General features: G+C 36.4%; 1 protein-coding gene across 5 annotated transcripts in view; it reads right to left on the bottom strand.

The window, feature by feature from the left end:
- The window catches only part of MSRB3 (methionine sulfoxide reductase B3), a 59,751-nt gene extending 44,574 nt beyond the window's left edge, over positions 1-15,177 (bottom strand). The window contains exons 1-2 of one of the 5 annotated variants that reach the window (XM_088141791.1): positions 14,957-15,100; positions 4,456-4,582 (exon numbers count right to left, since the gene is read on the bottom strand). In XM_088141791.1, the coding sequence (XP_087997917.1) occupies positions 4,456-4,531 (76 nt within the window). In that variant the 5' untranslated portion in view covers positions 4,532-4,582; positions 14,957-15,100. Of the gene's footprint in view, positions 1-4,455; positions 4,583-7,929; positions 8,074-14,956 lie in introns of those variants that run through there. The other 4 variants (XM_088141793.1, XM_088141790.1, XM_088141792.1 and 1 more) reach the window with 4 other exon arrangements.
- Positions 15,178-16,082: the final 905 nt, after the last annotated feature.

Genomic DNA, 16,082 nt, shown 5'->3' with positions numbered 1-16,082 from the left:
ATAGAATACACCAAGTCTTAAGTGACAAAGGAGGTCAAAATGGGAACAGAAGAATAAAATTATTTTTTAAAAAAAACATGTTTATTTGAAATACTTATACTACAGTTCTTGGTGACCTAAAATTTACTTTAAAAAAATCTAAAACAAACCTTGAAGTAAAAGAACAAATCCAGCCAAGAATGAATGGTAACGTTTTAGATTGCCCTGGTACTCTAAATAACTTTATGTTATTTTATTACTGCATGTCATTTTGTTGAAAAATGTTTGGTTTTTCTCCAGTTTGTTTCATTTGTAAAGCACTTTGTGCGCCCTTTGGGAAATGTGAAAGCTTGTTCTTTGCTAGATTCCTGGGAAAGGAGATTTGACAGTTGAAAATCCTTTTCTTCATATATTTATAATCCTGACTTTGCATATAGATTTGAGTTTGGTCAAATTTAGAAGCCATGAGGTAGACAGGGTTTCCAAGATATGTTGAGACTATGCTAAAGATTATAAAACCATCAATAATTATTGCTAAATATATTTACTATTGAAAATGAACAATTTCTTGCAAGTCCATGAACAGCCACTACAACCTAGACTTTTTGACTTGATGAAGAACCCACAAGCACCTAAGCTTGACAGCCCAAGAGATCAAAACAATGAACTAATTACTGAATCTGCTTTATGTTTTTTTTTTTTTTAAATTGAAAGTTTCAAGTCAAATTTGATTCCTGATGATTTCATAAAAATATCCATGTAGGGTTTTTGGCAACAAAACAGAAGTGATTTTCCATTGCCTTCTAAAATGCTTTTTCAATTCCCAGCCTATCTTATCACCCTAGTATTCTCTGGCAGTCTCCCATCCAAGTGGTTAATGTTTTTTTTACAGGCAAAGACCAAGATAGCAAACATATTACAATAGAATCCAATACAGATAAGGGAAGTATAGGAAATTAAAAGAATTACTGTATTAAAGTGAATGTGGTTTTAAATTAAATTTATGGTCAGAGGGCAACCCTGGTCAGCTCAGTCAAAAGCTGCAACCTAAGACGCTATTCAAAAGGTCCATCAAAACATTTGAACTTTTCTACATTATATAATAAGATGTCTGCAAGTTATCACTCATTATTTCAAATTCAATATTGAGCATTTAAGAGAATTTAAACTATAGAAAGGAAAATAGCAAAAATTTGTGAGAGCCTGAACCAGGAATGCTGTTTTGCTGAATTTGGTATCTTGATGTTTTGGGAGTGCAACTGGAGGGTGCTATGTTGAGGAAAGGTTTAGTAAAGAATACCAAAGGGTTTTGGCTTATTGAAAACACCATGAACAAGAATGTGTCTTAAAGAAATATACATTCCAAAATATGTGCCATATAACTAAATCTATATAAATACAATATTACAGATTTAGAATGCAGCAAAAAATAAACAGCCCTTGCTATTTTGTGTACATAAGAATATACTTCATATGAAAATCAATTCATGCATATGAAAATCGTAAGCTGCTCTAGCCACTAGTAACCAGCTGAACAGAGCACATACAGGGCTCCCCAACTAGAGCATAATCCCAATATATACATCATCCAGTTCAATAAGCATTCTGATAGGTACAGAGATGAATAGATTCCCTTCATAAATGAATAAAGATTTGAAATATCCATTAACACAATATGCAGCTGTTGTTAATATTAACCATGTCACAATTCCCTGAGAAATTCACTAAAAATGTAAAATTAATTATTATCTGCATCACTACTACTGACATTTCAGCATTGGACAAAGATTGGTGCATTCAAGAAGGGCCAATAGCTGCTACACCAAGTATGGAGAAGGTCTGGTTTTTCTTCCTTATTTTTTGTTCCTGCTAGTTTATTTATTTTATTAAATTTATATGGCCACCATCTCACTTGCATATGACTTTGGGCGGCATACAAAACACAGATAAAATCAGTGTCTTCTACCATTAAAAATAATTAAAAATTAAAAGCTACATTTAAAAATAAAAATACAGAGTAGAGCTCTAACTATATGCAATATACTGTAACCATTTAATGGGCTCCACACTTCCTTGGGGTCCCCAAACCTGATGGCACATTACTGTTTTGGGGGCCTTCCAGAAGGCCAGCAGGATTGGGGTCCAATCTCACATTGGGGGAATGATGCTCTACTTACTTATTTTATTATTGTTCAATTTAATATGGCTGTAACTGTCATATTAATAACGGGTGGGACATAAATGCAATAAATAATAACATATTTTAAAATAAATAACATATTTTAAATCCATGGATAAGGACATAACATAGATTAAATGTAATTAAATGGTATAGCTACAAAATTCAATGCTAAATACATATATAAAGCAATTAACGTGATATGCCCAATACCTTCCTATAGATGTATTGTAATTTTCACTGTGAACATCAATGTTTTACAAGCTGTACTTAAATATTCTGCCAATTAAATACACAATACTGTATCTAAATATTTATTTAGAAAACAAACACTTTGGGGTTAAAAAGCATTCATGTCTTTCAAAACATATTCAGCATTAATGTAATTAAAATTATTTAACTACTTTTTCCAGGTTTTAAAGAGCGGGGGGAAAAGCATTCTACCACATGCAAGAAGTGATGAAAGCAAAGAACAGTGTTAAAAGGGGAAAAGGTACATTTCTCACAGATGAATCAGCTCATACAATACAAACTCATAGCAAAGCAAAGTAAGTTTTTCTCCTGTATAAATGTGGCACTCTGCTACAGAAAATGTATGTAGGTTACTGCATAAATTCAAAATTAGTAGAGATTTACTGGGAAGAGAACCACAGGAAGACCTATTTGATTTTTACCTTCCAAATTACAAAGTTAACAAAAGTCAGGACTCAAAGCAATAATTTACTAATATTGTTAAACTTATTTTAAAGACACTACACTACTAATGCTACTTATTAATTTGCTGCTATTCAAGATTTTTAAAACTACTAGATTAAATTCTCTGTCTAGAATACAAAACAAAATGAAGACTTAAGATTTCGGGTATTACAGTACTTCAGAAATGCGAATTAGTGCCATCTACTGGAATTTGGGAGTTACTATCTTTTAGACTGAAATCTCTGTAGCTTATATATTAAAACAAATCCGTTCTTATAAATTCAATTCCCAGCAATTTAAAAAAATATGAATTTTTTAAATAACTATAAGTACATGACATGAGAAAATAGTTTGCATATCAAATAACATTTGGAAGAAAACAAAAACGTGTAGACTATGCTAAACTTGGGACAAGAGAAATGTATTTATTTATTTGCTGGGGTTATCTTTTTTTAAGAAAAAAAGGACATATTGTACAAATACTGAAGTATCTAAAAGAATATACATGTATTTATCACATTTAAAACTGAAATTGTTAACCGTATTCTTAATTTCCTAGTTCAAAAGCTATAAATATATAAGTAATATAGATTGTGCCTACCTAAGCCAATTTCATGGCCACATCATTTATCAATTCCAGTCTCTCTAATTAATCTGCCTTTGTGACTATTTACATCATATAGAGAAAGTGCACGAGAAAACAGATGAGAGCTTTCTCAGCTGAGAAGTGTGAAATGTACTTGGCCACTGCCTGTTCTTCCACCATTAATGAGCTCTTATATCCATACTTTTGAGTGGAAGTTCCAACAGCTGGGTAACATGGTAGACAAGTGCTATTTGCTGCTTCACTGGCAGTCTAAGTGGAAGTGCTGTCTATGCATACTCAGAGACATGCAAATCCAGGGAAAGCTTCCAGAACAACTGTGACAAGCCTTCCAGAGAATGCGGCTGCATCAACATTTTGAAGGGTGGTTCTTCACATGCGCCAATGTGCTATGTGGATTTCCCTCTCTGATTGTGTTGCACAGCACTATTATTTATCCTTATCTTTTACATTTCAAGAAGGTTGCTGGTGATTTGCAGAACTACAAAATGCAAGGGTAATGTTATGACCAAAACTTGTAGAAATAAAGAAAAACAGTGGTCTAGATTAGTGCATATTTCCAGGAAAGAATCTTCATTTGCAACAGCTTGTATAATCAGTGCATTCAAAAGATTTACTATTATTCTTTTAAAAATGGCACCGAACATTTCCTGAGAACAAACATATCGCCTTTCACCAGGCTGTAGTATCCCTTGATAAAAATATAAGGCTAGACTATTTAAGGCTACTTACTGTTATATTTAAAGGAAGCTTACTGCCTATTTATTTATGAACTAAAAAATTCTATCGAATTTATCAAACCCTATACAGAAGCTAAAATGCTAACCCTCGTTACCAATTCTTGTTAAAGAAAGCTGTGATGTACAATATAGTTTGAAAGACTTTCAGCTCAGCTGGTTTTAGAAAGCTGGTTCCTTAGCAAACCACAGCTTATTATTTCCTGTAGCAGAGATGCCTACTCCATACGCATAACCACAACAAGTAGCACCCAGTCAACCTGAGGGAAGCCCACAGGCTTGCAGGGCCACTGGCTGGTTCTTTGTCACCAAATGCAGTAGGTTGAATGCAGACATCACTGTAATATCGTCACCAACACAACCAGAGGCAAAGAACAGGGGCAAGAGCTGAGTAAGGGAAAAAAAAAAGATGAAAATGAAATTAAAACTTCAAAAATGTTAGGTACATTCATAGCAAAAATGATGGTTATGATTTTTTCTGAAAGGAAAAATACAAGACTTAATAATACAAATATGCATGAATTAAATGGGTTCCTCTCATTCCTTGCACAACAATCCTTGCAATTATTCCCAAGAAATAAAGCAGCTTAAAAACATATACACACAACAACAATTTGAAAAAATCAATTCAAAGATGACTTCTAAAATGATCACATAAAAAGTTCAGAAAGCAAATATGGTATTTTGTTCATTCATTTATTATCTTATAGTTAGTTTGCATCCAAGTTTCAAACATTTTAAAAATAGGGCACTTACTATTACACAAACAATTAGCACCTTAAAGTGGTTGCATTCTTTAATAATACCCTCTTCAACTATGCATGTGGCAAGAAATCTCTTTATACGTGAAAAGAAAGCCCCACATGCATTGGATTGAACTCAGAAGAATGGATAAAAATGGTTTGAGGAAAGTTATATGAGGGGCCCATATTAAAGCTGTTCCATGTAATGACTACTTGCTCTCATAATCATATATATATATATATACACACACACACACACACACACACATACACATGGAATATTTTACAATGAAGATAACAAAGATGAAAATCCGTTAGAAACGTCTAGTGGACAAGCACATTGTGCAAGAATAATACACAATTTCTTGTGCTATACCCATGTATTTTAATGTTTGTTCAGAATATTAAACTGTTCATAAAGTATATGAAACTACAAAGTTTCAAATATATTTACAACAAAAACTGATGGATTCTTATTTGGAAGTGCTATCTATTTCTTTTGCTAATTTTCTAGTGGGCCACTGGCCAAGCCAGATCAGTGTAGAACTATGGTTTGTAGGCACTGGAAACAGCAAAGCTGTTAAAAACCAATAATAAACCAAGAGAGTGACCTGGATAATTTTTTATATTGGATTTACAAAAGAGGTTTGTTAAAGCTTTGAAGAACCTTGTGAGAAGCGACTAAGAAGAAATGAAATCAAATTCTATGACATTATTTGAATGGACTAAAGATTAAGACTGTTAGAAGTAAAAGAAATGAATATAACGTTGGTTTATTTGATCGTTAAAATATGTTGTTATTTCTGGTAAACCTTAATGGACTTTCTGCTGACACCAGGACTGAAAACATGATGCTTTATGGATTTGTCTATAGATAAGAGATAGGATATGGAATGAAGAGATCATTGGCTATAAACTAAGAGGGAATGAAGAGTTACTAAAATTGTTTATACTTGTTGTGATGAAGGTTGGAAGTCACTTCTTTATATATTTATTTTCTCTTTCTTTACTATATTCTTTTCTTTCTTTTTTCCTTCTATTTTCTATGTTTTTTCTTTTCCTTTGTACCTTTCACTTTCTTTCTATTCTTTTTAGTTTGTATTAGATTTTACTATTGCAATTAAAATCATATCTGTCTGTCTGTCTGTCTGTCTGTCTGTCTGTCTGTCTGTCTATCTATCTATCTATCTATCTATCTATCTATCTATCTATCTATCTATCTATCTCAAAGCTGTGTATTCTGCCCCACTGCCACTTAGCCTGCATATGTTTCTTGAAACTTCTAATGTATACCTGTCAGCATAGATTCCCCATGTAAGGTAATGGCTGAGACCAATCCACTCACAGCCATTTAAATCCTAAAATCATCTGGCAATTAGCCAAGCTTTGGAACAACCTGATCTTACAAGATCACAGAGTGCTCCGCACAAACCAGGGCATCCCAGAATCCTTCATTATCAAGCTGTGATTACCAGAGATCAACAGCTGCCTTGTACCAGATAAGCAGCTAATTCTTTTTACCTTACGATTACTTTGTATTTGTACTGTTCTGTGAGCTAAGTATCTTCAGCTTGAACTTGCTATAAAATATTAAGTTTTAGACTGTTAAAAAAACAACACAGGAATTATATCAGTAAATGCTAAGTGAACAGTGAGACTTATTTCAGACATCATATTTATATTGTCTCAACATCAGTACAGTAAAAGAATCTGTTGCTTACCTGGTACAGACAGCTGTTCACACCTGGTGATTACACTTTGAAAATGGATGATCCCAGGATGTCTGGCATGTGCAGAGCACTCTGGGGATTTCAAAAATGAAACTGCCCTAAGGCCTGGGTAATTACCAGAAGATTTTAGGGATTTAAGCGGCTGCAATGTAGATTGGTCCCAGACATTACTATACATGGAGAATCTATGCTAAGCATGATACGTTAAAAGGACTGAGCAACATACAGGCTACAGACAATGGGGGCACAGCACAGTGTATTCCATCACTTGAAACTGTTTAGTGAATCCACATACCCAAAGCCCAGGAAAAGACTCCAATCATAGTTCCTTTCGTGTGCCCAGAGGTGCCAGCAACAAGGCTATGCCCAGCCCCTCCTTTCTGTGTCTGCATTATGATACAACTGCAAGGTGGGGCTTGCATAATGACATCACTGTGTGTGCCCATACACCTTGAAAGCACATCTTGTTCAGCCAGCCCAGCCAGCTTGCTTTCTGCTGGCAATTGCCCATTACTGGCTGGGAGCAGACTGGCTCCAGCCCGCTGCTGCTGGAATCTTTTTTGCCAGCAAGGAATACCGTAATTAAAGCAGTATTTTATTTACTTATTTTGCTGCTCTCCATTTGGACTTTTTTAATTTTCTGGAAATCAATTTATTGGCTATAGTACAGATGGCCATGCATCTACCATAAGCTATAATATACACTGTTCAGGAAATTGTTCCCCACTCAAACAATTCTGGGAAAGTTTTCAGGGTAAGAGACAGTAAGGATCTGCTGCAGAAATAGCCTTCTAGAAGATTGTGCAGCCTGAGGTTCAAATCTCTGTACTGTGTTATATAATGGATGGTAGATGGAAATTATGTTATTAGTGTTAATCCCCATCCCTCAATTTGTTTCATGCTGCAATTTTTTCATTGTATCTTGAATTTCTAATTCTCTTTAGAGTGCATCTGAATAAAACACTACTTGGATTAAATTACTTTAACGGACACGACCCAAATGTTTGTGGAAACAGAAGTGGAGATGAGAATGAGCAAGAAAAGGTAAACACCACAACAAATAGCCCGAAAGAAGGATTAAATAAATCAACATTGCATTTGCATGAATGACTGCAGAATGATTTTCTGTTTCCTAATCATGCACACAGACCATTCTCTTGGAGCAGACTATCAGCTAATAAAGGTCTACGCATTCCAAGCAAGCAAATAAAAATGTATTTTCACTTTGAGGAACAGAAGTGCGCAGTGAAAATGTAATTACCTAGCAAAGCTGTAGTCTTACTGGGCTTCAGCAGCTGATCATAAAACGTCTTCCTATTCTGTTTCATCAACTGTAGTACCAGGCAGCCTGCACGCCTACCAATTGCAGCCATCTGGCTTGGGTCAAAGCCTGTGAGTCAAGCAACTACAGTGCAACAGGAAGAAAGGCAGTGATGTCACTCTTCAGGTCAGGCAAAGAACAAAGATGAATTCCACCTCTAAAAAGCTGGGTGCCCCAAGGGGAGAGGGGTTCTAGAATGCTTTTACTTAGTGATTTATGGCTAAAGCTATTCTCTCCATTAAACAAGGAACAGACCGCCACCTAGTGGTTAGCAGGCAAAAAGGTGCAAACAGCAAGCTTGTGTTGCTAAAGCTAGATAAAACAGCGTTTGCAAGTTAATGCAAAACAAAGGATAAAGTGTTGGTTGACTTGCCCATAGGAAAAACAATTAAATGTTTCAAATTAAGTAGCCTATTGTTTGTAATGTATAAATATGAAGCAGAAATTATCTGCATTTGCCTGAAATGTTGGAAATAACATCTTATGGTCGTTTACCATCATTTTACTCTTTACCATTATTCAGAAAACAGAGTGCATCCTGTGATGAAAGATAACTGAACAATTTAATGAATGGGTGAATACCACTTCAGTTAGTACGTGGGTGATATCGTTTTGAATCGTTCCCCACCTAAAAATAATCTCACATCTAGTTTTAAAACAGTTTAGCACCCTAAAAAAAGAAAGAAAAAAGCTCCAGTTGAAGTCACTCTATCTGCAACGGCTACTATTACTGCAAGAAGAAAATGAGTCTGGGGGCACCTTTTACAACTAACACATTTTGTTAAAAGGCATAAGCTTTCATGAGCTGCAGCTCACTTCATCAGATATATAGATGACTTCTCTTCGAAGTGACTTTCACTCATGAAAGTTTATGACTTTTAATAAAATTTCTTAGGTACTACCTAAGGAAAAGGTACTACCAGACTCCTGATTTTCTGCCACCATTGACTAACACGGCTTTCCTCCTACAGTATTTGCAAGAAGATAATTCATGTTTACTGAGTCAAACAGAACTACTTTTTCTAATTAGTAAGTAGAATATTTTTCAAACTGAGTGATGGGGCCGCCCAAAATTTCCAGAAGTTAACCAGAGTTCTGCAGACACTTGAAAATTATTATCTCAGATACTCCCCATTCTCCAGCACAAACTATGCCAGTGAAAATTAAAATAAGATTATGGTCTAAACTTTTTAATTTATTAGTATTTTCTTATAATCTACCCTAATAACTTAATCTGAAGGCAAACTACACATTATGATGCATTCTGCCATCCACATGGAACAGAATTAAGCATGCAAACAGAAAAAATATTTTAAAATATAAATTTAAAATACCTTAACAGATACACTGAGAGGCTGAATGAGGTGCAAATCAAGAATTATATACTGGTTATAGAATTTTTTTGGGAAATAGGGGAGAGAAACATATATAAACAGAATGTTATTCTGTACTGATGTATCAGGGCAGAATTTAGAACATGCTGGCTGGGGAATTCTGGGGGTTAAAGTCCACACATCTTAAAGTTACCAAGTTTGAAAAATGCTGATTTAGAATATGTATTACTGTCAGGATTACTCTTGAGTAAAGACTTCACTGGCAAATACAAAGAATATAAAACCATTTATCCACTTGGGACTGTTAAAGTAATTCATGATTACAAGTTAAAAACAATATAATTCAGCACATAATCAAATGAAACAGCTAAAAACAAGGCTATTAAAGCAACTCACAGCAGTAAAAAAAAGATCAAAAACCTAGGCTTCATAAAAAACATTGAAAAGTCAACAGAAAGGAGGCTGATGCCCCCCCCCCTTACATAATCTGGGCAGAAGACAAAAAGAGGACCTGCCTTATGTTTCAGGCAACAATTTCCAATAGCAAAAGAGGCTGAGCAAAACCTCATATAAAGGATATAGTAGCCAGGTAGGCTCCTGTAAGACAGAAATCCTTTCACTAGCAGGAACCAATCACTCTTAAAAGTTGTCCAAATGAGTACTGATAGATACAGTATGTCTTAAGACCACCTCCTTCTCAATTGCCCCCAATATACACAAATAAAAGATTTTCAGAATTATCTGAGGGATAGGGAACAATTGACAGCTGCCAAGTAAAGCCCAATTTCAACATTTTTTAGTTACAGAATTTGAAACTGCTAGCATTTACTGAGTTTTTTAATGACATAAAATTTGGGGAATTTTTATTATTTACTTTAAAAAAAAATAGCAACCACAATGTAGCGTGAAATTGTACAGTGCTGCCTGCTGCCTCTATATAACCACTTTTCCTAATATTCTGAGGTCTCTAATAGCCTGAGACCCTGAAAACAATGCATATCCTAAATGTTCTTTTCTTCATGCATTCCAGCAGCAAAAGAGAGATCACCTCTGAACTGAGGTAATCTGATTATCTAACTGAAAGAGTATAAATCTACATCCACAGTTTGGTATCAAAGTGCTCACAGTAACTAGATTTGCAAGGTAATTTGGGGAAATTACCAAGTCTTGGGTATATCAGTTTCAAACGGTACCTTCCTTTTTCTGAGGAAGGATAACTTTTTCTCTTTTAATTGAAATGGCTTTGTGTCACACTGATGATTAAAACAGGACAATGCACTTGGCTCTGTTATTATACTCAGTACAAAAGCCTAGTAACTGTCAATGGAAAACTTAACAGCAATACTTTTGCTGAGCTATTGACAGAGGGTTTAATGTACGATATATCTCATTAGAAAAGTTTATTCTGCAAGGGAATGTAATCATAAAAGTTTTATTTGAAACTTTTAAAAACTGCCTTGTGCATTCCATTCTGCACTAGCTTTCAACATTCACCCATTTCATCAAAGGGCAAGAGCTGACATATCTGCCTGTTCTTGGCAAGTTACAGAAAGGCCTTATCTCATCCAGCAGCTGGAATGAGAACTGGTTCTGTGTGGCAGGATAACAGTAACCTAAGAATAATAAATATTGGAAGATCAAGCAGTGTTCTAAAGGCTTGCAGAATGATTTAAGAGTTATGATGCATCAGTTGGATTTTATAATGCCAGTAAGACTTTTTTTCCTTCTATAAAAGGATAGTAAAGGCATACAGCTTATAGGCAGCCAGTTGATTAAAAAAAATATCTGGTTTAGAGTAGGATTTAATGCAGGAGATGCAAAAGATATGAAATATCCAATATGGTGAAAGCATCAAATGTATTATCTTGAGCACCATACTGGATCTTTAACATCATTGGCATCTCCTGCATTAAATCCTACTCTAAATCAGAGATGTTTTTATCAACTGAATACCCCCAAAATATGTGTGACAATTATTTATTTTTCCATACTTACAACTGTCCCAGTTGCAAAGGACCTCATCAACAAGAAAACCCAAAACATAACTATAAGTAAATCAGAGTGGGGATTATTACAGAGAAGGCCTGCCTTCTCACACCGTCCTGCTTTCAGCAGACTCTGAGACTGGCAGATTCAATTCTGGCAAGCGGTGGCCTGATATAAATATACAGAAACACAGGGTCCAAAGCAGGACAATATCTTATTTATATCTCTCTTTTATCCAAGGTGGAGTCCCAGAACAGTTTATAATTGCAATTCCAAAGTGCTAAATTGGGATTTGAAGTGTGAACAGCAGACTTCTCTTGGTGATGGTGGATGCCATTCTCTTTCCCAGAAAGAGGAGCAAAAGGTACAGAGGGATTTAAGGGCTGGATGTTGATAAAGTCAGACCACAGGAATAGCTCTGAACACCAATGTAAATGTCCAATTGAATATTTTTAGATGGTGCAAACTAGTAGCTTGGAAAGCTCACTCCTTTCCACATAGATGGCACAATGGGAGGGGGCATCCTTGCCAAGCAAGATCTGTTTTTTGCTGCTTTATCAACTGCTTTCCACACTCAATGCATGAACCAACTATCTGTCCAACAGCAACAGTTATAACTTCAATTTAACTAAAATCATCTTGCATTCTTAATTAAATGTTGTTTTCTGCCTGTATGGAGAGGAAAAACATGTACAAAAAAGATATACTGGCAAAACATTACAGCAAAAACCTAAGATTTGTACAAGAGTACACAGATTTGAGTTTCAGCAGTTTGGGGAAACCAGTATCAGAAAAAAATCTTAGCTCTGGAGTACAACAGATTTCCAACTGCACCTGCTTAATTTATCTCATATAAATGTTGGCTGCCATTAAAGCTCTGCATTTATAATCCTGATCTTCTACTCCAAATGGGGGGGGGGGAGCACTGATTTGTCAGTTCAGAGCAAAAAGTGTAACCACAACCTTTTCCTTCAGACACAAGAAAGCAACATATCTTTAGGAAGTTAATATTTAAGATGGTGTTTGAAGGACTGACAAAAACAAATCTAGCAATCCCTTAAAGGTTAATTAATTACATTAATTTTTGTGTTGGGGGAATATGCTATTTCCTCAATTTTTAATTGATTTCCCTATTATCAAAACCCTTCTTATATATTTATATTGGGTCAGAAATATAATTCAATAGAATATAATTACAGCTTCTAGATTTTTAAAACAACATAAGAAGAAATGTTTTGCTTAGACTATCAAACATCAAAGAGCAATAATTTTTGGAACTCCCTTCCCCCCAAATACATTTGAGGCAACATAATTATAGAAAGAGCATCTTTCAAAAGCAAAATAACTCAGTTTGCATAATGGTCTTAAGTCAAAAGATAAGCAACATGCCATCCATACATTATCAGTGTGCGTTCATAAAGTTTCCTTTGTGATCACCAGGCTCCCTTCCTCCCCTAACCTTGATTTCTTTTAAAAGATATTTTTAACTAAAGAAAGAAAGAAGCCTGGCATGCTGCAGGAATGTATTTTATCCTTGCAAAGATCCACTGGCACTAAAGAGAACACTCTGGGAAAGCCATGGCAGCTCTAGGAATTGACTGTTCTGCAATTGATCATGCCCACCATGACATCTACACGGTGAATAAACTTTCCATAGCAACTGTTCTGTGCCTATTTGGATATTTCTAAAAATTCATATATGCCTCTGGCCCAAAAGCTTGCCTAACCCCGTAGTAAGATATCATGTGGTTTGTTTGGTTTCAGCTTAGCACATTAAATGAATCCTTCTATTATTGTTTATAAATCATGGTTTATGATTTAATGTGTTGAGCAAACCCAGCCAACTGTGGTTTATCCAACAAAACATGGCTATAAACCATCTGCTAGGTATAAACGATTATCTCAGCTAAAGATACAGTATCATCAGAAAACGGATTATCAATCTGAGAAGTGAAAGGCAATTTATAAGGTCGTCCAACCACCTTAAGCATAATTAGTTTATATTAAAGGTTGTTTCTCTGTTAACAATCTCCCCATTGTTAACTTGAGTTAACTGAGAACCCTGAGAGAAAAATGTGTTCATTTGTGAAATCTAAGACAGTTACTCTAATCTCTTCTGTACAGACAAGCAAAAATTGCTGGATTAATAACAAAGTTTTTCAAAAATGTACTGTTTCCATAGCATTAATATGCAGCAAAAATTTCTGCAAAAGGACAACTGTATGATTTATATCTAGCATTCCAACATTGCATGACTAGTTGGGACACACCCTCCACATACCTCCAAATCTGGCAAACTGTCAGTGGCCTTATTTCCATATGTCAAATGCTCACATTTTATATGACCCTTTAGGGAGATTATTTGCTTTAGAAAGTGATGCAACATCTCCAACCCCATCCAGAAGAAGAAAGTATGATTTTTTTTTTAAAGGGGCTTCCCAAAGCAAACTAGTTTAGCAGAAATCTTATTTAAGGGATCCCCCGCCCCTTCATTCCCAATCTGAATATCAAAAGCAAAAAGGTTCCTACTTTAGTTATATATTGTACACCAGTGTTCCTCAACCTTGGCAACTTTAAGAGGTGTGGGCTTCAATTCCCAGAATTCCCCAGCCAGCAAGGCTGGCTAGGGAATTCTGGGAGTTGAAGCCCACACCTCTTAAAGTTGCCAAGGTTGAGGAACACTGGTGTACACCACTACACAATACCTGAATTTAATTGCAGCTGCCATCATGACCGAGTTTAGCCTAATCCTCTTTACACCCAGAACAGCTACTCTTAGTTTTATTACACACATCCAAAATACAGATTGAAGGCTTGTATTATCTGCAACCCTGTGCTTGTCAAATCAGAAGTCAGTCCCGTGGATTTGGACAGGATTCTCAGAAGCAAGTGGAGTCAGCGGAATAAGGAAGGAAAGTGTCCTTGAATTAAACCATGCTTATTTCTGAACAGCTTATGATGGGCTATTCAACTGCGCTGGGCCTGAATGACAAGGTATCTCATGACGACTACAAGTTTGGAAGCAGCTACCTGGAAAGTCAGCCTTACTTAATTCTACAAGGCTTATTTCAGACTCTGTGCCTGAGAGAGGGAGAGAGAGGGAGAGAGAGAGAGAGAGAAAGAAAGAGAGATAGGTAGAAAGATAGAGACAGAGATAGAAATATAGAAAGAAAGAGAGAGAGATAGAAAGATAGATAGAGATAGATAGAAAGATAGAGACAGAGATAGAAATATAGAAAGAAAGAGAGAGAGATAGACAGAAAGATAGATAGAGATAGATAGAAAGATAGAGACAGAGATAGAAATATAGAAAGAAAGAGAGAGATAGAGATAGAAAGAGAGAGAGTAAGAGAGATAGAAAGAAAGAGATAGAGAGATAGAAAGATAGAGATAGAGATAGAACACTTTAGGCAGGTTAAGGAACAAAGCCATCGGTAGCTGGACCGCTGATCGCAAATACATGTCTTACGGCAATAGGAGGACTCCGCCACCTTTCCCCTCCCTTCCTCATCCCCGCCACAGAGCGCCTCCAGCAAACTGCCGCCCCTTCATTTTCAAGTCGAAAATGGATCGAATCATCTAGATACCCAAATGGAGAAGAGGCTGGAGGGTCACCTTGTCTTCAAGGGGGGGCACGACTCCCTTACCTGGTATCTGCGCAAGAGCCGCCGCCGCCGCCGCCGCCAAGCAAAATAAATTCAGGAGCAAGGGAAGCTCGACGCGCATGGAGAGGCGAGGCAGAAAAATAAGGCAGCAGAGCCTTGGCAGGAGAAAAGGTAGCTACTGTTTCCGCAGCCGCCTCCGGCCAAAGGCGCCGTCCACCCCCACGGTCCAGCGCAGTGACAGGCCAAGCAGCCTCTCCAAGAGGCATGACGGGAAATTCCTTGGGCAGCAGCTGCTCAGTCAGCTCCAAATATGAGCATAGAGCCGAAACAGACCGCAACCATTCCCAAAACGGGGGCCGAAGGACCGATTGCTCGCATTTCCAGGGCTTTACGAGTCCATCTAGGCCAGCAAAACTTCACCTCCCGCTTTCCCTTGCCCTGAGTTTCTGACATTTAGAGCCCATATTTGTATAAAACTTTAGTGGAATCAATTATTTTTTCCCCATAAGCTTGGTCCAAATATGATTCCATCTGAATATAACCCGTAAACTCCTAATACTTTGCCAAAATCTGACCAAGGTCCATTAAATCCAGAGATGTTTCCAATTCAGTGGAAAGTCACAGGAAGCAATAATTACATCTTAGCCTAGTATGACTGAGTTTACCCAGCGCAGGTGGCCATGGCTAATCTTAACCATAGTTTTGCAGATTCTTCTAACAGTCATAAACCATAACATGGTTGGCTGGTTTGTGGTTATCATGCAAAAGACTTTAAAGTCATAAACACCTAATCTTTTAAAAGCATGAGCTTCTGCATATTGAAGTATTTAATTTTAATTAAGTTCAAATTAAACCAATTTTCCCCCCATCCTAACACTCTTCTTGGAGTCATCTCCCAGCATATCACTGGAGGTTAACCTGCAATCCTGCCCAAACCCACTCATATATGCCTAGTCTAAAACAAAGTAGAAAGTCTCAATTTCCTGAAGTTTTTTTCACAATATCTAAGTGCTTTGTCGTCTTCTGGTATGTTTTTTTCAACTTTCCAGTCTAGCATTCAGCCCTGGGATTTCCTAGTAGCCTCTCATCAAGTCCCTACCCTTCCCACATGTCCCTACACTTCCAACATCTAGCTTTTTTGATAACAACCAAGGTCAGCTAAATGCTG

Source organism: Python bivittatus, unplaced genomic scaffold, assembly GCF_059951505.1.
Source record: "Python bivittatus isolate LINGU-HERP-01145 unplaced genomic scaffold, Pbiv_v1 ctg000330_np1212, whole genome shotgun sequence".
Taxonomy (NCBI): Eukaryota; Metazoa; Chordata; class Lepidosauria; order Squamata; family Pythonidae; genus Python; species Python bivittatus.
The sequence above is the reverse complement of the archived record's forward strand: the minus strand, read 5'-3'. Positions and strand labels throughout refer to the sequence as shown.